Source organism: Apteryx mantelli, chromosome 8 (assembly GCF_036417845.1).
Source record: "Apteryx mantelli isolate bAptMan1 chromosome 8, bAptMan1.hap1, whole genome shotgun sequence".
Lineage (NCBI taxonomy): Eukaryota > Metazoa > Chordata > Aves > Apterygiformes > Apterygidae > Apteryx > Apteryx mantelli.
In genome coordinates, this window is record NC_089985.1 from 24,574,444 (window position 1) to 24,597,203 (window position 22,760).

Here is a 22,760-nt window from a genome sequence, read left to right on the forward strand (position 1 = left end):
GTGTTATACAGGGCCGTGTGAGAGCTGCCGCCAGCCCCAAACGTTGCCGATTCTGCAGCACCTGGAAAGGCAGGCCAGGAGCTGGGGAAGGATCTTCAGTCCCCCTGGGCTGGCAGGGCTGGGTCCCGCTCCGGTATCGCCCGCCAGCGGGAGGAGGGAGAATCACTCCAAGCCAGGAAGCTACAGCTCCGAGATTAGACCCAGACCCCGATAGAGCAGGAAGGTCCCTGCGGAGCGCTCCTGTGGCACAGCCGGGCCCGGGGGCAGCCACTGTCGCGCGGCCACGCTGGGATACACACCGACAGCGCTGCAGGGGCGAGCTTATCGCGGACACTCGTGCAGAGGCAGGAGGTGAAGGAAAGCATGCAAGCACCCTGAGGCCACGTCTAGGAGACAGGGAACAGAAGCAAAAAATAGCAAGGAAGCCTCTGGTGCCTAGAGGGATCATGCTAGTCTCTAGGCGTGAGCAGCTGTAACCTTCATTCCAGATTTTATACCTTCTTTCTAAAACTTCTGAAATTTCAAGGAGGGGAGCTTCTACCTCCTCTCAGGTTACTATTTATTCCCTACTTTTTTTTTTCTTATTCTGCATTTCCTCCCATTATCATAAGCCTCATCTTTCAAAGGTATCACTGTTATTCAACAGCATTCCCTTGAGACTGTAAGGACACTGGCTCTTGTGGCATCTCCCACAGGTGACGCCTTAGGAGGAGCTAGATAAATCCGGCAGCCACCAGCAGAGGGGAGCCTTGGCAGGGGACACAGCCCCCAGGCCTTCTGCCACCCCAGCTCTGCCCTGGCAGCTCCAGCAGCACCATCTGGGACCAGCCACCCACCTCCCGCCAGCAGCATTCACTCAAGGGACACTGCAGGGCAGCATTACGGGAATGGTCTTAAAAATGTGTTTTAAAAATCTACCTGAAACAGCATAGCGACCCAGAACTGGTTATGGGAACAGCACGTTTGTGCATTTATTTCTAATGGTCTATGCAATCCAATCCCAATTCAAGTTTTTGTTGTTTATGGGCACAACGTGTCTTCAGTTTATGAGAACAGACCTGCTCTATGCTGGAAGACTTGCTGCAAGAGACTGTGGTGTTAATTTAGAAGATGGCATTCTTCCCAAGCAGTCGTTATTAAACCAATAACCCTATGTTACCTCCAGCATCAAGGGGCAACGTGATGTTGGAGGCAAGACAGAACAAAGGTCCTGGCTCTTGTAAATGTAAAAGAGCTTAGGGGCTGTTCTCTTCAGCGAGGGAGAGATGCAGCCTGGCCAAACTCCAGTTCATGTGGTTTTAAAGATCCTCGCTGCGGCTGCATTGTGTTGATGTGCACTGTGAGGGAACTGCCACTTCTGCACCCGGGCCGCACCGAATTACAGGAATTATTTTCATCGTCTCTCTGCCAAAAAGACATCTTTCATGACTTTTATCATGGAACGGGTGCATGTTTGCAAATCAGCTTGGCAAATCTATTTCTGAGCTTAACTCTAAAGCTCCATCTTTGCCATGGAAACAACTGTATGCAGTAACGCAGCTTTCCCTCCCTTTAACAGCATGGGGAATGATTTGCTGTCCTGAGAAATTGGTCACAGCATAAGCCCTCAGGATTTTGCAACATCAGTGTTTGATGACTTTAGCTTAAGAGCTGAACACACTGTATGAGCACAAGTGGACAGTCTGAACTGGGAGCTCTTCGGTAGTGCTAGAATAACCAATCACTTAGGGAACCCTGCACAAACTCATCACGAGTCCGTGCAGCCATTTTAACAACCCACAGTGGTAGACAAGGGATTACAACCAAGGTTAAAAATAGAATTTTTCTGGGTTCTCTCAGTTCTGGTAATCTTAAGGATCACCTTTTAACACGATTCTACAACAGACTTGCTTGAGAACCATTTTATTTAAATACCGTCACAAAATTTCTTTCTGGGCAAACAGACCACCCAGGCTCTGCTCAGCCATGTAAGGGCAAGAACATCAACCCTCAGCCTGCGACGAGGTAGAGCAGCCATAATGCATCGCACCGTGGCTGCAATGGACTGGCTCGTTGCCATCAGAGAATGCAACTTTTTGCACTACATCTATAACAAAACTCTGATGTTAACAGTTCTTCAGAGTTCTTTTCAAAGGAATCCCAAACTTCGATCTTCCAAAGCTGCTTTCGAGGCAATTCTCATTCTGTATTTCTGCAAGCAAATGCATTTCTTCTAATCATTTAGACAGGTCTAAGCAGAGCAGTAGCAGTTGCTGTCTGGCTGTATCCTAGTTAGGAACCATACCTATAGGATTTACTAGGAGGAGCTCCTCATACCTCCTCCTTAGATTTATAGGCACCAGAGAGTAAGTCCATATAGGATACTTGAAATCAGAGATTTTACTATGCAAACATACTTTTTCCCCATAAAAAATAGATTAGAGGGAGATAAAACCATCTTATTTATTAAATCAAATATATATGCAAAAATATGTTTCACATGCCTTACATGGAAGAGAGATGAACTTCCAAGACTTCAAAGCCGGACTGTGTCAGATGACACGCAGGAAACAGGAGCATTATAACAGTCACAAGGAGGAGGAAGGACTGCAGAGGGAGGCGACATGGGGAAGATGGTCAGTTCCCCACCACCACTCTCAAAAACTTCTCCTAAAATCAAGAATGGAGTTTATGCTGAGTGAGCATCACAAGCCTGAAATCAACTTTCAAATGCACTTGTTTCAGAGGAAGTTGCCTGAAGTAGTACAGTTGTCTAATAACTAGTCAAAGCCGTGGTCCAAATTTTGCATTTCATAGTCATACTAAATGAACATGGATTTATTTTTGAACTGTAAATTGGAACAGTAGGAGCATCAGAAACACCAAGAAAAAGCTTTTAAAGCAGGACCAATCTATGGCCACATTCTGTGTGACTTCACTATTAAAATAAGAAAAAATAAGAAAAAATAGCACTGTTTTTCTAAATATTTTAATTACTTTGTCTTCCTCCAACTCTTCCTCCCGCCTACACACAATTTCTTGGAAGCTGAAATGACGGTCAATAGCAAATACAGAGCATACACCAATAGTATATTCCACAGTTTTTCTATGAGTCAATAGTCCAGCAATTTTAAAGTGATCTATGTGCAAAAATTTAACCACATGAAAGAGTTTCTTAAAAAAAAAAAAAAAAAAATCCACTGCAGTCTTAACAACTTTTACTGACTAAAAAAAAAAAAAAAAAAAAGATTTTGACTAAATTTCCCAGCAGACAACAGATCAGTAACTGCAACTATTCTACCAAACCTGTTTGGTGTTGCAGAAGCACAAACATCCCAACTTTACTACCTGCTGGCAAATGGAGAACATACAGAGCTGCATCCCCAAACGAGTGGGAAAACCACTACTCATAAATTGGTCTTCTGATATACATAAACATGCTGCAGGTATGTATTTGGAGGCTGCTACCTACAGCTGAGAATAGTCCTCCCAGCATGATTAACAGTAAATGATTAACAATAAAATGTGCAACATTTATAAGAACAGTATTTGAAATGCACCTGATTGCTCAGTGCCCCTAGGCCTAAACTATCCCCTTGTTAATGGTGGTACAAGTCAGGGCAGCTCTGGTGAAGTTACAGTAGAAATCACTGTGCATGAGGATTTCTGTGCGAGAAGAACAGTCCCTTGAACTACAGACTAGTTCAGTCCTGACCACACTACAATAGGGAATTGTGTTTAAACCATGAGGAATCATGTAATCATCTCCCAGCATAGTACTTCTTTTCTGTACACAAGGAATGTAAATGGCCAAGACTTACAACTGATGATTTTGCAGATTTAATGGATTATATTTCTTTAATGGTCCTGGCAATGCAAACTCAGTCAAAAAAAAAACAAAAACAAAAACAAAAAATCCCATGCTTACTGCTGTCTGCTTTTTTCTTTATTTGATGACTTATCTGGCACACATTTAGGGTTTTCTAACAGTGCCTAAGTGATCAAAAACATCAGATTATTGGAGCTTGAGGGAAAAGGATTATCCTACTGTTAGAGTCCAGGTGTGGATGACACACTGCAATAGGCAATAAAGCCAAATCACTTTTGGGTAAATCATAACTCTTTTATGTCTCTGCCACTAGCCCAGAAAATAAAGCAGACACCCCTGTTCCTAAGCAAGGGCTGCAAAATAAAACATTCACTGACTCTTGTAAAATGCCTCGAGTCTCCCAGATGAAAACTCTGAAGAGGAGCAAAACATCAGCAGTAAAGTACTTAATGTTTGCCTGATGACCTTTCAAAATCACCTTGCAAAACAGTTCAAATGTCAAGACTGTCACTGTTTGAAAGCCCATGACAGTACCCTCCCTTTTACCACCCATCGCTGCTTGGGACAGAGGAGCATTGTGAAAGTTGGGGGAGATCAGCTGCGGAAAAGGGATGAGTCTTCACAGGTCTGGAGGAGTAGCACACTGGATCGCAGAGCAAAGCTCATCCAGAAACAGGAGGCCTTGGGGATGAAGGATGAGAGCAAACACACTTGGCCTTATGCAAACCACATACCTTTATGCAGGAAAATGGTGGCTTTACTGCAGTTCAAAGCACAGCCAGACTGGTTGCATTTGCTGAAAATGGCTAAACACTAACAAAGCACATGAACATGTGTTTCAAGGGCTGTTAGAACCATACTGTATACAACATTTATCCTTGGTTTTCCCCAGTAATGCACTAAAGTAAATCCAGACCTCAAAGAACAACTTGCATAGTAAGAAAAGGTCATCAATTTAATCATTTACTTTAAGCAGGCAAGCAAATTTGTAAACATTCAAAAGCGGCAGCATCCAAGTTACAAACAATTTAAGGAAAAAAGAATTGAGATTATTAAGGTTCTTTATCCTCTCAAAAATTCGGGAAATAATCTTTTAAAACACTGGAAACACTGAACACTCAGTTACACCTTTTACAATCCTGCTAGTAAGTCTTGTCTTCCAAAGAATTCCTGTTTCTAAAATGCATGATCTTACAGTACCCCCACCTTTTAGCATTTGCTGTTTGGAAGTCAGTAACTTGAGCATTTCACCTCTGCTTAAATCCCATTAGCAAAGGGAATGCTTGTGTCTTGATTCAATACCTCTTTAACTTCTGAGGGCAGAGTGTCAAAGAGGTGATCCTCCACAACAAGCCCGCTTTTCCTGAGAAGCCGACACTGCCCCAGTGTGGCTGGCAGACGGTCCAAGCAGTTTCCCTTCAGTTCCAGGTGAGTTAGCTGCAGCAGCTGTCCAACCTTCTCTGGGATTGAGGTAATGCAGTTTTGTCCCAGACTCAAAGTCCTCAATTTAACGCATTTAAACAACTGTTTTGGCAAAGTATCGACTTTGTTTCCTGTGATGTGAAAATGCTGCAGATTTTGAAGCAAACCTATCTCTACTGGAATCACTGCAATTGAGTTGTAGCTTACATCTAAACATCTAAGTTTCTGTAAACTGAACACTGCGGCTGGTAAGGATTCGAGTTTATTATTGGAGAGATAAAGTGACTCCAAGTTCTTTACGTGGGTAATGGAGGAAGGAATGTTGACTATTTTATTGTGCCACAGCTTTAAACAAGTCAACCTTTTCAAGTGCTGGAAACTGATGATTTCTTCGATTGTGCGTATGCTATTTGACTTTAAATCCAGTTCCTGTAAGTTAGAGAGACTGAAGATGGCATGGGGAATTCTCTCCAGTTCACAGTTCTGTAGTTCCAACTCAGCAACATTCATCATCTTCTTAAGGCTATTCAGTACCACAAGCTTAGTGCCATCATTATGAATGACTAGTTTTGTTAGATGTGGTGCCACATCCGTGATATTGGAGGGAATTTTGGTCAAGTTGCTCTTCACATGGAGAATTTTAAGATGTCTCAACTCTCTGAGAGATTCAAGCCCTATCATTTTATTGTTTTCAGAGTTCAAGTTGCCTATCAAGTACAATTCACGGAGGTTTTTTAACAAATACACCCACGCAGGAATTTCTCCAACATCTGTGAATTTCACATGAAGGCATCTCAAGTGGTCCCGGAGGAAGCTGAAGGCAGTCTGCTCGACCTTTGCAGGGCAGTGGCACAGATGAAGCTCCTGAAGATTTGTCATCTGGGAGATTTTTGCTGGGATTTTTGCTTCAGGAATCAGCTCCAGTTTCAAGACATCCAGATCAGTCAGATCAAACACTGCATCAGGGACCCCTGACAGCATGAAGAGGTGCAGCTCTTGCTTCTCCTGGGCATTACGGGAAACATGCTGCCGCAGCTTTTCAAAGGTCCATTCATGGTTTAAACTAATTTCCCGTAGCTTGTTCTCACTTACCTCGGACAAAAAGACACCAAATCGCTTAGAATACAGCTGGTCATACTGATCTACCATATGCAAAAGAAATGCAAAATCATTTTTGACATCAGGAATATCACTGAAGCTACTCTCTTCTCTGACCTTTTCAAAGGAATATTCTTTTAAAGGTATTCGAAACAGCCAGAAGAGCGTGTAGAGACAGATAAAACCATAGACACAAATAAGAGAAATATAGCTGATAAGCAGCTTCTTTAACATGTAAGCCATGTTATGTGTACACTCAAACTGTGTGTAGCCAATCAGGTGTTCCACTTTTGGGTTGCAGATGTGCTCAAAACTAATGGCATTGACGAAGTTTGCAGTATAGCAGAGAATAAAGATGAACTTGACAGTCTTGATGACAGTTTGGACAACATAGAGCTTGTAAATCAAATCACTATCCTCCACGTGGGCCCGGAACTTACGGACTTTCTCAAACAGCGCTTTGGCTTGCTCTCCATCTTTCTTATCCAAAATAGTCACACTGGGAACCTCGATCACTGGCTTTTCAGCTGAAAATTTGAAGCCAGTCTTTGTTATCATGGGAGTGCTGGCACTTGGGCTTCCTTCATCGCTGCTAGTGGAAACATGCTTGGGAAGGGACTGGGCACCAGTTAACCTCTGTTTGTTCTCCTCGGAGTCCTCACATGCTGTTTCAGACAATGCTTTTGTAGTCCATGGGGACTCGAAGCACTTCCCCAATATGGACACAAAATGCTCTATTTTTGAGCAAGTCTTGGGATACTTGAACCAAAAATTGCTACTGACTATTAAAATAATAGTATGGATGAGAGCAAGATAGGGAAAATATTTTGAATACCAAGGAAGAGCCAAATGATAGCACATCTGGTTAATAAATACATATTGCTGAAAATCCAAATTGGTTTTACGGCCTGAAGAATCTTTCTGCTCCTTCTTCAGCTCCTGACCCGATTCAGTGGGTTGATACTGAGAAGAGGTAGCTCTGCTCAGAGGTATGTCAGGTGTTACAGTAGGGGCACTTCCAAAGGAAACTGTTCTCATTGATGCTTCTTCTTGACCAGTGGTTGTTTCAACAGTGGTAACGTCAGCCTTCCCTGATGTGCCGGGTTGTGCTTTTGAATTTACAGTAGACTGCAAAACTGGCAAGCAGACCACCTGGTCTTTGGTCAGCTGCATGGTTCCAGCAAAAATGGCAACCATTAACATAACGACAGCTAGATAATCCATAAAAACATCCCACCATGGTTTCAGGATACGATAGGTTGGCTGAATGTCATTAAGTGATGCAACTTCTGCAAGGGTAAACATTCCTACAAGAAAACAAAAACAAAATAAGCATTGTTGCTTGGTGAACAGATTATTTTACTATTTAACAACAATCGCACTATGACATAGAGACCATCAAAAGGTTTGTGTGTTCATTGTATTTTGTTGCATGTCCCACACTGCCCATCATTCCACTCAGGAGGGTTATTTCAATGGTTATGTACTGAAATGAACCATTTCTTCAGCATCAAAACAGAAAGTTGCTCATTTCAGACCAGACGATATTTATATACCTTTACCACTTCATAGTACAAGCACCAAGGCCTGCTCTGTGCAACTGAAATATCTGAAAGGTAAAATGCTGTAGCTGATGCATCTTAAGAACATGAACAGCAACAACTGACTACAATGCACAAAGTCAGAGTCTATAAAAATGACTGCTCAAATCTTTGAAAATGTGAAACCCAGCATTAACATCGATTTTTAAAAGATATTTTGCATTTAAACAAAATAGACAACATTTGTTAAATACTTTGCACATTGCTCATGATTTGCACAGCACATTTTAGGTCACCTGTCACGTTATGAGAAAGGCCTCTCATTTCTTTTTATGTAACATAATAGCAATCAATATCTCCCCTCTTTGCTAATCAGCATCCGTGCTGACTACCAGGCTGATTGGCTCCTTTCCCTGAAGCACCACTGCACGAGTGAACGTGTTGTAGTCACTGTGTGAAGATTCTGCACAAAGTGATTTTTTTTTCATTTTTGTATTTACATGTTTTACAGTGAGAAACAATTATAACCTATTTACTGAACCAAATGGTACTAAACAGAATCTTTTTTAATTCAGGAAAAAATAATCCTTCCTCGGAAAAACCCAACCCAACTAACCAAGAGAAAAAATAAAGATCTATCTTCATAGCACGGGCGAAAATATTTTTCAGATTGTTATCACAGCCTGGCGATTGCAGGAAGCTGGTTAGCACAGGAGCAAGTTGTAAGGCTTTCACTTGAATTTAAAAGTATGCACTGTGAGACAGAAGCGGCAAACTGATTTGGGAATCCAAGCCTCTCTCCGGCTTTAAATAGCTCGCTTTTCTTTTTGTTCTGACAAAATCTGGAGGATTCAACTTATCAGCTATCTAAAAAAAAACCAAGCTTCCTGTGCAAGCAGGATGTGGTAAAATCATCATTTTAACTGCTGAACTCATGACCCAAATTTGCCGTTTCTGAAGTAAAACGGGCAGCCTGCGTGCACACGCGGGGGGCAGGGCGGGCGGCGCGTTAGCGCGGGGGCCGGGGCCGGGGCCGCTCTGCCGGCGCAGCGGCCGCGCAGGGGCCGCGCGGGGATGCGGCGGACGCGGAGCGGCGCCTTGCAGACCCCGACGGGCAGGCACGGCCGCTTCCAGCCCCGGACCAGAGCGTCAAGAGACGCTTGTGCAGGCAGAAGCCAAAGGGCAGCCCGCAGCCGGGCAGCCCGGCGCTGCCGGGGGCCAGGCGGCCGCAGCCCCCGCTCCTGCCGCTCTCCTCCCTCCCTCCGCCCCGCAGCGCCGCGCCAGGCGCAGGACTGCTGCCTCTGGCATTTAAATACCAAGGCGCGCAGGGAACCGCGTTAGCCACTCTGCTCGTGTAAACAGACGGCGGTGAAACGACCCCCGCAGCGCCGAGGCGCAGCCGCTCCCCGCCGGGGACCCGCCACACGGGAACGGGGCTTTTGCTGCGAGCATTTGTTTTCTGAAAGCCGTTCCCAGGCGATGCTCCCGCTGCGGTCTCGCCTACCTCGGCACGCGTGGGCACTGCCCCAGCGGCAGCCGCCAGCGCGGGGCTGCCCGGGGCAGCGGGGGCTGCGCGCCCAGCGGCGCGGCCGCGCACGCCATGGAGAGCAGGGCACTCCTGCAAGGAGCAGGGGGAGCTGCGCCTGCCTGTTCCTCTGCCCTTCGCCTTTTCCTTAACTTCGCACCGGCTAAGCACGCTGGAAGTGACTGCGTTGCCGTTTGGGGCGCAACCTGCAAAAATTCCTTTCACAGAATAAAGATGATTTTTTGCTTTTGCCATGAGAACACCTGGATAAAGCGCTGAAACCCAAGCACTGCTGACTGCGCTGCGCTCAGCAGCTAAAATAATGGAGAAGAAACGAGAGAGCACACAACGGTTCTAGCGACAGAACAATAAAAAAAGCTAAAAAAAAAAAAGCCACCTCTATCAGACTTCTGCCTTGCACACACAAAAAATGATTTCAAAAAAGGTTAGGGAACCTGAGAGAGCCAGTGTAATCCTCTTAGCCAGGCGGTAGCCAGCGTGAGGCAACAGGAGCTTTACACCTCGAAGTACCATGGTCAATGCTGTGAACATGTCTTTTCTTTCAAGTCACTGATACTCACAGAAGAACCGCTGTTTTGGCGGAGATTAGCAGTTATGAAACACAAAAAAACCCTGTGTGGTATTACTGTCGAAAATTGTGTGTCTCATAAAAGTGAGGCAGACCTTCTTCTAGTTAGCAAAATCGCTTCCAGGAACCGAAAACAAGCTTCCCTCCCCACACATCTAAAATATTTAAATGCTCTGAGCCTAAAAAATCAAAATGAAAACCTAAAACCTACACACAGTGTAAGACACATTCTGACTGACAAGCTGTAAATATATTTTATGTATTCGTCATTAACTCCATCATTCAGTTTATCAGTCCTTGACTTCCCTTAATAATTAACTATAAAAGTTAACTTTTATTTTGGTAGTTTGGCTGTTACTCACCTAGGAAATGCCTAGGAGAACTCAAAATGTTAAGAGTAACTCGAAGGTATTCAGAACTATAGGTCTAATACGGTGCTGTATTTTTTTTTTCTTCCAAGGTCAAATTTAACTATTTACAACCTCTAAAACCTGCTTTTAAGTCCTACCGCCTGGAATACTATTTGGATTAGGTTTAAAGTATTACCACTAATTTTTGTCTTCCTTTAAGGGTGCCAGATTGGGGTTGTGGTTTCATGGTAAACCCTAATGATGATTTGGCAGTAAGAGAAAAATTGTATTTAAATTTCAATCTGTGTCTAAGCACACAGATCACCAGAATCACTAACGTAAGTTTTCCCATCAAGGCCAATGTGTGTTTTATTCAGAAAAATGATAAAAAATAGTTTTTAAGCAGGTACCTGAAGAACATAAAATACTATGCAGCTGAAAAGCCAAAATGTCCGATTTCTTATGGTAAAAACAGGCATTTATTTTAGCCCTCACGGTTCAAAAGGCACTGAGAGGAACCTGTAGCTCAGTAGAACATTGTGTCTAGATCTCAGCGTACCAAAACCCAAACTAGGAAACGGTGGCTCTGGAAGAGAAGTAATTTGCAATACCCAATACGGAATTCAAGGGACAGATTCTCCTTTTAAAGACAGCATATTTTAGTTCAGGTTTAATAAGCACAGATTTTAATTCAAGCATCTTACAGTATGCTATGCAAGGCTGCATAACTGCACAGAATAAGGAAGTTCTTTTCTTTTACCAGATAGCCCTTCCAGCTCCCAGCCCTTCTGGCTCCAGTTCTGCACCTTGGATGACTCTCTAGGATAACATTAACCGCTCCTAGCTCCAGACCCATTACCCGCAGCTATGGACTGGGTGGATTCTCTCTCCTGGAAAAAAATTCTTTGGCCTGAACAAAGCAACTGTTTCAAAATGCCATTTTGTTCTTGCTACCTCCCAAGATCTTAAGAGGAAAAACAGTTAAATCCTGAAAGCACAGAAGTACTACTTCCCTTTTCATTGCTAATACGATATGAAGGTCTAGAACCAAAACCACTTTATTTATTTTTCACATATATAAAGTAGGACTTAATGTTTTCTAGCAAGATCCAGTATAACACGAATATGTGCACATCTGCTGTAAAAGGGAGCATATTTTAAGGCATGCTTCCCTTAGATTTAGTTCAAAAACTGAAATGTATTACAGTGAAAACAGAATATGAAAACAACTGCAATTGCAGTGAGCACTGACAATGACAACATTACATTTGTTCTGTTACAGGCCCAAGCTAAATCAGCAAAGGTAACCATTAATTTCATAAATCATACTATTTACCAATTATAATCCTTCCATTAGTCTTAAAAAGCTATAATATGAAGACCTCAGTATGTCATTAACCTAGAGAATTTTTCTGACACACTTCAGACTACAAATGCTGAAATACAAAGTGGACATATTGGGGTATTTCCTAAAAAACTGTTCTAGCTTAAATACAGAAATTAGAGGAAAAGGAATCAGCAGATTGGTATGTCACTCTAATGTTTATTTACATCCTACTTCTTCCTGTACTTACTGATAAAAACTTCATCTGTCTTCCCCTGTAATTCACTGGCCCTCCTGTTTTAAGAGCATGTTTAAAGTTAAAGCAAATTCAAAGTTAAAACAAGCAAATAAAAACAGGATCGCAGCACACGAATCTCTCTTTTTACTTTCAGGTTCCCAGGACTCAGAACAAGCCCACTTTGTCTCAGAAAACAAAAAGATTCCTGAGTTAGCCTTGTCACTGCAACTGGTCAAGAATTTTCCAGAAACACAACAAAAAACATTTCTAGTCAAAAAGAAAAAGTGCTGCTATGAACAGAATTAGTTTTTTCCTTCCCACAGGAAATTAAGGAGAAAAAAGTTTTCCCATAACTAAAAGGCTTTGCTTGCTTGCTTTTGATCGAGTCACCATCAGTTTAAATCTATTTCCTCTGTATATTTTCTCTTTCCACTAATGATTTTAATTCCTTTGTTTTTCTGCTTCTGCAATATCCTATTAAGATAGACAATTGGGCCTCAATTTGATAAGAACGGATTATGAGATTCCTCCTACACAGGATGCAGCGAATGTCAATGGCTTCACAGACAGTCTGCAAAGATCAAAAAGACGGCGCTATCTTTTTTTTTCTTCCCACAGAATCTAACGTAAGGAGAGCCCCAGAGCCCTTGCAAAATAATGCATGTAGTCATTCAGAAAAGAGACAAAATGAATGTATGCATCCTGAAACACAGAGATGAATTCATCACCTGCATTGGTTATTAGATTTCTGAGATTAACAGAAGTTTAAAACAAACTGGAGGAGGTTAACCAAGGCACGAATAAGTTTGGGAACCTAATAGTAGTAGAGGGAAATTGTCCCTGCAAGTGTAGCTGAGAATATAACAACTTTTCCTAGCCTAGTTTGCAGCTCCTAGTATGCCTCTGGACAGCTAGAGAGAAGCAGCAGTCTTTGAAGAAAAGAAGTTAACTCTGCTACTTTATTCCATAGGGGATTATTGGGTTTTACTCTACCTGACAGGACTCAAGTTACCTATTCAGCTTTAGGCATAACTGAGGCTACAGCTTCTCTTATCTTGTAAGCATACTGCAAAGCAAAACCCCAAATTCGCCTAAACATGGATTTGTGTGCTGAGTGCCCCTATTCGCTCTAAAGCCCAGGTAACATTTCACAAAGAAATACACCATACACTACTTCAGTGACTGAAGTGACTAGCAGTGACTGATACATTGCAGAATATATCTAATGCCAGAGTGCAAGAACTGCAGTGAGATTTAGGGAATCAGATACTTCCTGATTAGTGCTTTTGTCTCAGGAAGATCCCACACAAATTTCACATAAAGAACCAGAAGGGAGAAGACTTCCTTTCATTTTTTTTTCCTCCAAATCAGAATGACCAGAATTTCTACTCACTGTTTCTTCCTTAAAACCACTGTCCAAAAGATTCGATAGCATCCAGTTCCATTAGTTTTAGATCAATCTGGAAGATGTGGGTTGGTTTACTGCTCTTCAGCTGCCCCTTGACTAAGCACAGTGTTATTGTTTTGGCTTATTAGATATTGCAGGCTAAGCAAATTTCCGTGGGGTGGGATATTTATTCCTATGATTTCACTTTCTCAAAATTAATTGCATGGCAACCTGCAGGTACTATTTCAGAGATGTTGTTATCACAAGATGCACTGTTGGCATAACAGTGCTAACTGAATAAGGAGAGAGCTAGCACAACAAAGCTGAAGGGAGATTTCATACAGAGAAAAAAACACTCCAACTTAGGAACTAGAGTTCCACAATAGCTTTTTTTTGTGTGCGTGTGTGCACGCATGCGCGCGCGCGTGTGTGTGTGTGTGTGTAGGGAGAGAGAAAGAAGATGCTTTTTTTTGATAACATACTTACAGGATTAAGGAGAAGGAGTATTAATTGGCACCATTCATAAAATCATTATTTGAAATAATAAAAACACCAAGCAACCTCCCATAAACAACCCCCCAACCCCCACCCTGGTCCCAAATTGCACAACTACAATTTTGGACTTTCCCCTAAAGGGAATATATAATCTCTCCGAGATAGACTGTAAATAAATTCCCCAAACTGGGGAACGTACCATCTTTTTTATGAACAACACTGACCAAACTGACAGTAATTCAGTAAATGACAAATGATCAAAACCTGATGTCTCAAGCTGCATAGAGAAATGTTAAGCTTTGGTAAATTGGAGTCAATAATAAGATTCTTGTTTTATATAACCAAAGTCACATTAGCATCCATTTACAAAAAACAGTTGCATAAAAAACATTTTTTTACCTTCGAAAATTCTGCCCTTCAAAGTCGGACTTTTTCAGGTTGTATAATCCTCTAACCCACTTTTGGATCCTGCTATTTTAGTGTTTACACTGAATCTTCCTTGTTTACCAGCTCTTTGAAGGTCTAGTGCTATACATCACTCCTACACAGATGGTTTTGTAATCAGGGTGATGATATTTAAAAAACAGTATTAGTGGCCATAATTCCCCTAACAGTAAACTCTCCAATCATATCTCATTCTTCCCTTGCTGAAAATCACCATCAGAGAGATCTGTTTAAGGATCACTTTTATAATAAAAGCCCAGTGCTGCATTTCTGACTAGTTCCCAAGAGCATCTGAAGACTGTTAGTGCCAGTAAGTCACTGCTCACCATGCACCAGTTCAGCTTTCACCGAGCTCAGAAGATGAGCAGCTTCCCCCTCGGACTGCTGCCGCGCTCTTGAGCAACGCTGTTATGAGAGGGGCTGCTTTGACCACAAGCACAAGTTTAAGATTTTATTCACATTTATCACCAGGCTTTGGGGTGAAGTTCAGTATCTTTCTGAATATGATCCATTAGGTTTTGACCTAGGAAAGAAGAGCAGATGGAGCGAGGTCCTTGTCCACCCTCTGCACAGGTCTCCAGCTGGTAAAGAGGATGCTGTTGTAACCCTACGTGTTACACTTCAAGTCAATTAGCCATATGTCATTTTATAATTATAAAACAAACCACCTAGCAAGGCAACATGCAGGAAACAGGAGATACAATTAATGAGGCTGGACCCCCGCAGGCATAAATACTGAACCGATGCTTTTCATAACAGCCAGGATCGTTCCCTGAACGCACAGAAACTCAACGGCAATTTCTCCTCTCGGAGGAAATGCTGCAAAGCGCGGCTGCCCGAATCGAAGCCGTCGAGCAGCACGAGTGGGACTCACAGGGGGAGGCAAAGAACACGGCTTAGCGTGTGCACGCACACACACACACACGCACGCACAACACTCTCCCAACCTTAGACTACTGTCGGAGCCACCCTTACTCACATGATAGTGATTCGGTTCCCTTCTACCCAAGACGCATCACCAGAGAGGGAAATAGCGGCGCTACGGCTGAGAGATCAAATCCCAAACAAAGGACTTTCTGTTTTATCTAACCAGACCACAGCAAAAACAGCAAGTAGACACTTTGTATCTTATTCCACAGAATTCCTAAAACATACCCAAAGCAGTAACACTGAAAAGACAGAGTAATTGGTATGTGCAAGGCCGACAGCTCAACACCAAGCACTTCTACTCAAGTACAGACACAACTGGAAGCTTCTGTACCCGCTTTAACCTGTGCTGACATGGACGTACACTGTAATCAGAAGTCACCACCAGCCAAGAAACCACAATAGCTGCTCACGGTCAAGCATGAAACGGTTAATCCCTTTGCCATTTCAAAACCTGCTGTTCCCCTATCTTTTTGACAGGGATATTTCGGCAGTGTTTTCACCACCGCTATCAGAAGTGCAGGAAAACACAGTAAACATCTGGTGCTTCTCTGGACCACAATGCTTGGGGAATATATCAAGATGCAAAACAAGCAGCACCAAAATAAAAGCAGATTGGGTAATTCTATTCCCTAGAGGTGGCTTTTTATCACTGAGAAACAGAGATACAATTAAAAATAGTCATTAAAAAGATCAGAAGAGGAAAATAAAAAACTGTAATAAAATTATATATTTTTTTTAAATTTAGAAATCTGAAAAACAGAACACTTTGAAGATGGTTTAGACCCTAAAGTGTTATTTAAATTTGCTTTTACTTAAGCCCACATGGCTATGAAGCTTGTTACATGCAGCAGCCTCAGCTCGAGCTGACATGGCACTCGGTGATTCATGTGATTCCTCTGCAAAACACTTCCTGCTGATCTACAGCCACACACGCTGCCAGGCTCTGTCTCGTCTTGTTTGGGATTCACATGGAAGTGGGGCACCTTCAAAGGCTGCACGAAAAGGAACTTGGCATTGAGTTGCTGGCTTGGTGATTTTAAGCCATGGCCTGTAAGTTTACAAATCTTATTACAGGAGACGTTAGTACCTTTAACTATGCCTTAAACGTGCCTAAAGAATAGGAAGGAGGATCTACCAAAGAAAAAGTATCACTGAAGTTCATCTTGCTGGGGCTTTTAATAGCCCCTCTTAAGAGCAAGTCTAGGTTTACTTAATATCTAGACCAATTCACATCAGAATGGGAGAAGGTTTACTGAGTCATTTCAGTTATTTTTGAAGAAAATAACCTCTCTCCTCTTTACTATTAAAGGCAGCGCCAGTGACCTTGCACTGGGATGTTCAATGCATCCTCCTGGCACTCGAGAGCCAAGGGCGCAGCAAGCCCCCCACCACGGCACGCGGTCTGCTGTTCCCGGCCTTGCGGTGGCCGGTCCAGTGCTTCACGCAGGGCAGCGAACGCAGCCCCTCTCGCTGGGTTACACATTAAACTGTCGTTTCAAATGCGAGACTTGCACATACACGAAACGCTATTCGCACTACCTGCAGCAACACTTCCACCACGTCCATTAGCTAAAAGTCATCGAGGAAAGGTCACCCTGGAATTAAAAACAAACAAAACAACACAGCCCCCCGCAGCACCCCAGTGTGACCTGCACACACCCGCCTCCCACCAAAGCTCCCCCATGTCTGCCAGCACCTTTCCCGCAGCCAGCGTGGCTCCAAGGGCTGCCGCCGTGCAGTGAGAAGACGGCTCCGAAAGCGCGCTTCAACTCCACCTCGCGCAAACCCACTCCTGCCTTCCTTCCTACCCACCCACCAGGGAGCTGCCTTGATAAAAAGCAACTTCACAGTGTGTTAAACAGGCTGCATCCTCAGTTTGCCAATAAGCAGTCTCTCCAATTCGTTATGGGACAAAATTCAAGTTATGTTCCTGTTTAAACATCCTGCAGACTCCTCTCCCCCCAGGGAGAAGGCGTCACTGCCTCACTCACGCCGTGGGCTAGCTGTAGAGCAACAGCTCAGGACAGCTAGCTATAGGATAACGTGAGCAGCTGGGATGCCCCAGGTGGACACTGGGGAACCCGCTCAGCAGCAGACAGCCCGCCCCAACCCTACCTGCTCCTTATCAAGCAAAGAGGTCTCCCGTGCTTCAGCCCTCCTGTCAGATGGGCAACGACGATGATTTCCCACGCAAAACCCTCTGTGATCAGCAGATGAAGGATGACTTATTAATATTACCACACTCCTGCCAAGCTTTCAACAGCTGAACCTCTGTTGGGTTCATGCCAGGAAAAAATGCCTGCAGCTGAAGCATTTATCCTCAAAGGGATTTATTGAAGTTCACTATATTTCTTTTTCCTCTTCTAAACTTAAGCTGCATTCTTTAAGAGGTAAGCTATTTACTTAAGTCCACCTAGTCCCATAATTGTTTGGTTCAGGGTGTGTACTTCAATCTCAGTACTTACGCAGAAAAAGGAATTACATTACCACACATTTTTGAGTTATGAGATTTTGCTGATGGGCTCAGATCACCTCCCTCCTTTTTATGCTGTATTTTCTCAAAATGCCATTCAAAATGTTGCATTAAAAAACCATTCTGAAAGACTTGTTGTCTTTCCTAAGACCGCAGCCTTCCTGCTCTAACAAGCAAGCTTCCAACTCTGTAAAAAGGTTTGGGTAAGGCTCAGTTGTGTTGCCTGCTGTCACTCACCAGCACCAACATTTCCAGACAGCCTCCAATTTAAATTTAGCAATAGCAAATATTTAAATTATGATTTGACCCCAAGCTCCAGCTGGAATTGTAACCTCTGCACTGAGTGCTCTGCAGCAGAGAGTGGGCAGACAACCCTTGCCCCATACGGCTTACTGGCTAAAACCAATTATTTGTTAGGCAATGACAAGTGTGTTCATGGCTGTAAAATGCAGAGCAAGAAAACAAAAATCATCAGTCCTCCAGAAAAAGACAGAAAAAGTGGAGTAATAGCATGATTAAGAGTATCATCAAACTTAACCTTTTTATGCACTCTTATCTTTGAAAAGGCTTAACAGTATGTCCAGATAAATCCATTTGTATTTACAACATTCCTATATTTAGCCATACTCCTTCCCACAGGATTGAGGTTGATGCTATCTCAAAAAATAAGGCACTAAACAAACAGCTCTTGAAACCTACCTTTTCCAGTCAAATCTGTTTTAACAAAGGCAAGGAAGCTTTCTGAGCACGTACTTCAGTTCAGCTCAAAGAAACAAAGCAAAAACGTAGAAAGGAGGAATTGTATTTAATCTTATCTATAGACAGATCTCATTTCTGCACCAGCACTAAATCTAACTTTATGCTCTGCTCAGCAGCAAGTGAAAGCATCACGTAGGTGTCTCCTGGAAAAGATGCCCCCAGTGGAACGGCTAATTCTTGTCCGACCTTATTGCCTTGCCGTGATTGCTACAGCCTTAACCGCGCGCCCACAGTAACCTTTGCGGTGGCCACCTCCACAGACATCCAGTAATGCTCCATGTCACTGTCTGACTTTTACGACCTGCGTGCAATCTGCTTAGACCACGGAGGCAGCTCCTTTTCTTTTCCTGCAGGCAATGCTTCCCCTTACCCCACCTGCTTGCCGTGCGGACTTGTTCTGGCAAGTTACTCACCATTTAAAGCAGCTCCCCAGCTGCTCCTGAAGCAACAGAAGAGGTGTCCTCTCACTGGAGGAAAACAAATCAGTTGGGTATTTGTTGTTGCCATTGTTTCAATACACAACCAAACAACACAATTTTCATATACTAAAGCAAGGCTGAGTCAGATCCACAAAAAGGTTCTGGGCAAGCTCAGATAATGAGCAAGATGAGATCAGAATGCAGCTTTAGCATCACGTCGACCTGGGAGAAGAAGGGTCCTTTCCTTTCAAATTACTTTCTAGCCCTCTCACCAGCATGCCAAAAGATTTCCCCCCCAAAAAAACAAAAACAAAAAAAGGGCTGGGTAAATGGAAGCTCTGAGCTTGGTGTGAGCACCTCACCAGTGATTGCAGAGCCCTGATTCTGATCATGCCATCAGCTGCAGATAATGCAAGGACCGCAGAAAGAGGTGCAGTCTAGCCCCTTGCTGTCCTGGGCACAACAGGGCAAAGACTCAGGATTTCTCTTAAGGCGAATGGTCCTTTGGTGTTACTTCCAGCAGTATTTCTATAAGCGTGTCCTGCGGGACAGGGCACTGCCTACTTGCATACTCAAAGCAGGGACAGGGGAGCAAGTGATGCTCCTTTTACCTCGTGACAGCCCCAGAAAACACAAGTACCAGTGCGGTGGTGTGGGGAGAAGAGGACAGCTACAGTACTCCTCTCCCACGAGCGTGCAGAGAGCCACCTGCGCTCCCAGAGACCAGTAAGTCCAGCCGCAGGCCCAGCCCTGGCACCCCTCGGCCACGGGAACAAGGAAGCTGGGGGCAACCTGCGACTCTCTGGGGATGCTCGGTGTTACTTGAACACCCGGTTCTCATTTCAAACTCCTGACCCAATGCAAAAGAAAAACACCAAATGGCCAGAAAGAGCCCAGAGTGTGACCCATATCATGTCATAGCTTAATGCGAGTAATCTTTGATACTTGTCATATCGTCATAAGTTTGGCACTATTTTAGCAAGGATCTAGTCAAGAAATTGCATTAAGACAACTAGCCAACTGCTTTATTTATGTTTCTGCTATCTCATCCGCACACTTGGATTACTGCCTCTGAATGTGGGTGTACAGCAATAATATACATATGACTACATTCCCATAAACCTTCCATTAAAAGTTTAGGATTTGTCATGGCCAGACCAAAACATGAACGAAACCATCCATTTCATTTACTATAAAATTTTGCAACAGCCTGTCTTTTACCAAGAATTTTGCATGCCAAATTATGCCTCAAGTACATGGTTTTTCAATAAGAAAAATGTTATCAAAACCCAGAAAACTTAGTTTTTAATGCTAAACAGCAATTCTAATCTTTGTTTCATGTTCCTCAAAGGCTAACAATATAAATCCTATCCCTTAGTTATTTAGATATAAAACCACCCAAAACCTTTGGATTACCAAAACCTAATTAGATTATTCTTTTAAGCCTACATTGGTTTCTATTCCTCCCCCTTCCCCCCAAAAGACTTGGTTTAGAAAGTCAGAAGGGCTGTTCTCTACACCTGTCACCAAGCCTGAGACATCCACACACAGCAACTTCCCAGAACAGACCCAAGCAGAGACCTGGAAGAAGGTAGGTGATGTCCCACTGCTGTGAGCTGAAACTTTTGCACATGGACACAGCCACATCCATGTTCACAGTGAATCGGTTCTGGATCACAAGGCCTTTGCAGGAATAGCGAAGTTGGATCCTGCTTCGCCACATGTAGGCAGACATGATTTGGCCATTATTTTTGTTTCAAAGCCAAGAAAAGGAAGAGCCAGTGCAGCAGCTGCTGGCGGTGAGGGCCATCCTTCTTTAGGTTTGATGGGAACTTGCAGCCTTGCACCAAAATAGGGCTGATGACTCATTGTGCTGGCTGTTCTGACACGGAGAGGCCGAGCTGCTCTAGGGTTAAACATTCGTTACATGACAGACCACTATGGCAACCTGCTCCTGCCTCATCAGGATCATCCTCTCTGCCTCATCGTGCTGTGCCTCAGATGGCTCTCCCTTTTCACAGCACTTACGTTGCACGCTCTGTGCTTGCTTTGTCCAGCACTGAGCTCTTGCCTCTTGACCAGGGTTCTTTGGTACTCAAATAAAAAAAAAGTGACTTTCAGACAAACAGCTAGACTCTGCTAGCACTTAATATTTGTATTACATAAAGGGTTCAATTTCCTATTCTATATCAAGGCCTCATTGCATTATGCATTGTGTAATCCATGTATCCTGTCTCAAAAAGATTACAACCCAAAAATTCAGTTGAATTGCATCAGATTTCATCTTGTATAACATGGCACAGTGTTTGAGGAAGGCAACGGTTTCAAGCTTGACCAGTTCCAGTTGTAGGAGTACGAATCTGCGAGTCTATGGTCATGGGCTAGAGACAAGAATAAAACCCCTGTATTTTCTGCATCAGCAGCATTTTGACCTCAAGAAAATCACAAATTAAAGACATCCTTAACCAGTTTAAAAGTATTAGCAGTATGTTGGAATGACCTCAATTAATGCTTAGTATGCAACTCGATTCTAAAAAGATATCACAGCAGAATATAAATTAGTAGGAAATTTTGCTATATTTCTCTCCAGTTATTAGAACTCTTCCTTGTACCTGTGAGCTGGCAGTGCCTCAAATACAAGCCCGCAACAAGGCAGCTGTCACTCGCACCAACCAAGCCAGCGCCCCACACGAGATGCTGCCCATATTCCTTCACAGCATGTGGGGCTTGGAGGCCACAGCCACGCTTCCCAAGCGGGGAGAGGGGCTGAGGTTCCCACGTGGAGCTCAGCTCGTCCAGGGATGACGCTTCTTCGCCCTGTGCAAGACACCAGCTCCAACCCCTCCCCTGCCTCAGCACAGACTTACTTGCTGAAGCTGGCTGCATTCACTGATACCTGCTTTGTTAAGCTAAGAGAAATGAATTGTAATGATGTTTTGCTTCCATCCCTAATGGGAGAGGATACCACTGGCTGTATATGTGCAAGAAACAAATGAAATGAGTAATCACGAAGTGGATTTAAAACAAAACCAAAATCCTCACCAAAAATCTAAACACTCATGGAGGTAAAGGCCAACAGGCTTAGACTACAGAATCTCAGTCATATAAATAAGAGCAACAATGCAACTGTGACTCACTTATTAAGAAATCTCTACTGTCTTCAGTTAAAAATAAAATAAAATTGTGTGATGATGGCACACTTGAAAGCATCCAGTTACATAAAATGACTTCTTATGAGCAGCTGTGAAGGGTTGCAATTTGAACAGAGATCAGAATAAAGATCCTTATACCCCCTCAGAATAACATAGAATCAAAATTAAAGTTTATTAGTGTTATGGAAGCACATCAGCAAAAGCATAAACAGACTAATATGGAACATTCTAATTGCCAAGGTTAGACTTGCATTTAATTTTTTTTTTTTTTTTTAATTAGGAGCGCTACACCTCTATAGCCCAAGGCAAAGCTGAGCAAGTGACTGACCAAGGGAAATTCAGAATCACCATTTACAACTGGGTTATGTCGCTGCAACTAGCTGCTACATTTTTTTCTCAGCCTCCCTCTGAGATAGTTGGCACTGTCAAAGCCACAACAGACCACAGGTCTGATCCAGCAACTCCTAAACAAGGTCCCCCTGCCAACTGCAACACACGCTTACCAATCACCACAAGACAAACTACTTTTTCTTACTAATTTAAGTGACTGAGACCCAAAGGATATAAAATTATGAATTACCACAACCATATGCCAATAACCAGTATGGTCAAAATATGGTAGCAAAGTGCAGTTCTTTCTCTGTAAATTAAAGCCAAGGGACTTCTAGTGTTTTCTTTCTTTTAATGAACAAAACCAGAATGCCAGCAGCATGTTCCTTGGTAGAAGGCCAAAGACCACTTAAAAGTCTCAATTTTCAAGATGTCTTAGACGACATAACTTATTTCATTATTTCCCCCCTCAAATG

At 43.2% G+C, this 22,760-nt stretch overlaps 1 protein-coding gene across 1 annotated transcript in view; it reads right to left on the reverse strand.

The window, feature by feature from the left end:
* Positions 1 to 4,742: 4,742 nt before the first annotated feature.
* LRRC8D (leucine rich repeat containing 8 VRAC subunit D) overlaps positions 4,743 to 22,760 on the reverse strand; it is a 39,678-nt gene continuing 21,660 nt past the window's right edge. The window contains exon 2 of the mRNA XM_013961387.2: positions 4,743 to 7,635. Within this exon, the coding sequence (XP_013816841.1) occupies positions 5,066 to 7,633 (2,568 nt within the window). The 5' untranslated portion in view covers positions 7,634 to 7,635 and the 3' untranslated portion in view covers positions 4,743 to 5,065. The remainder of the gene's footprint in view (positions 7,636 to 22,760) is intronic.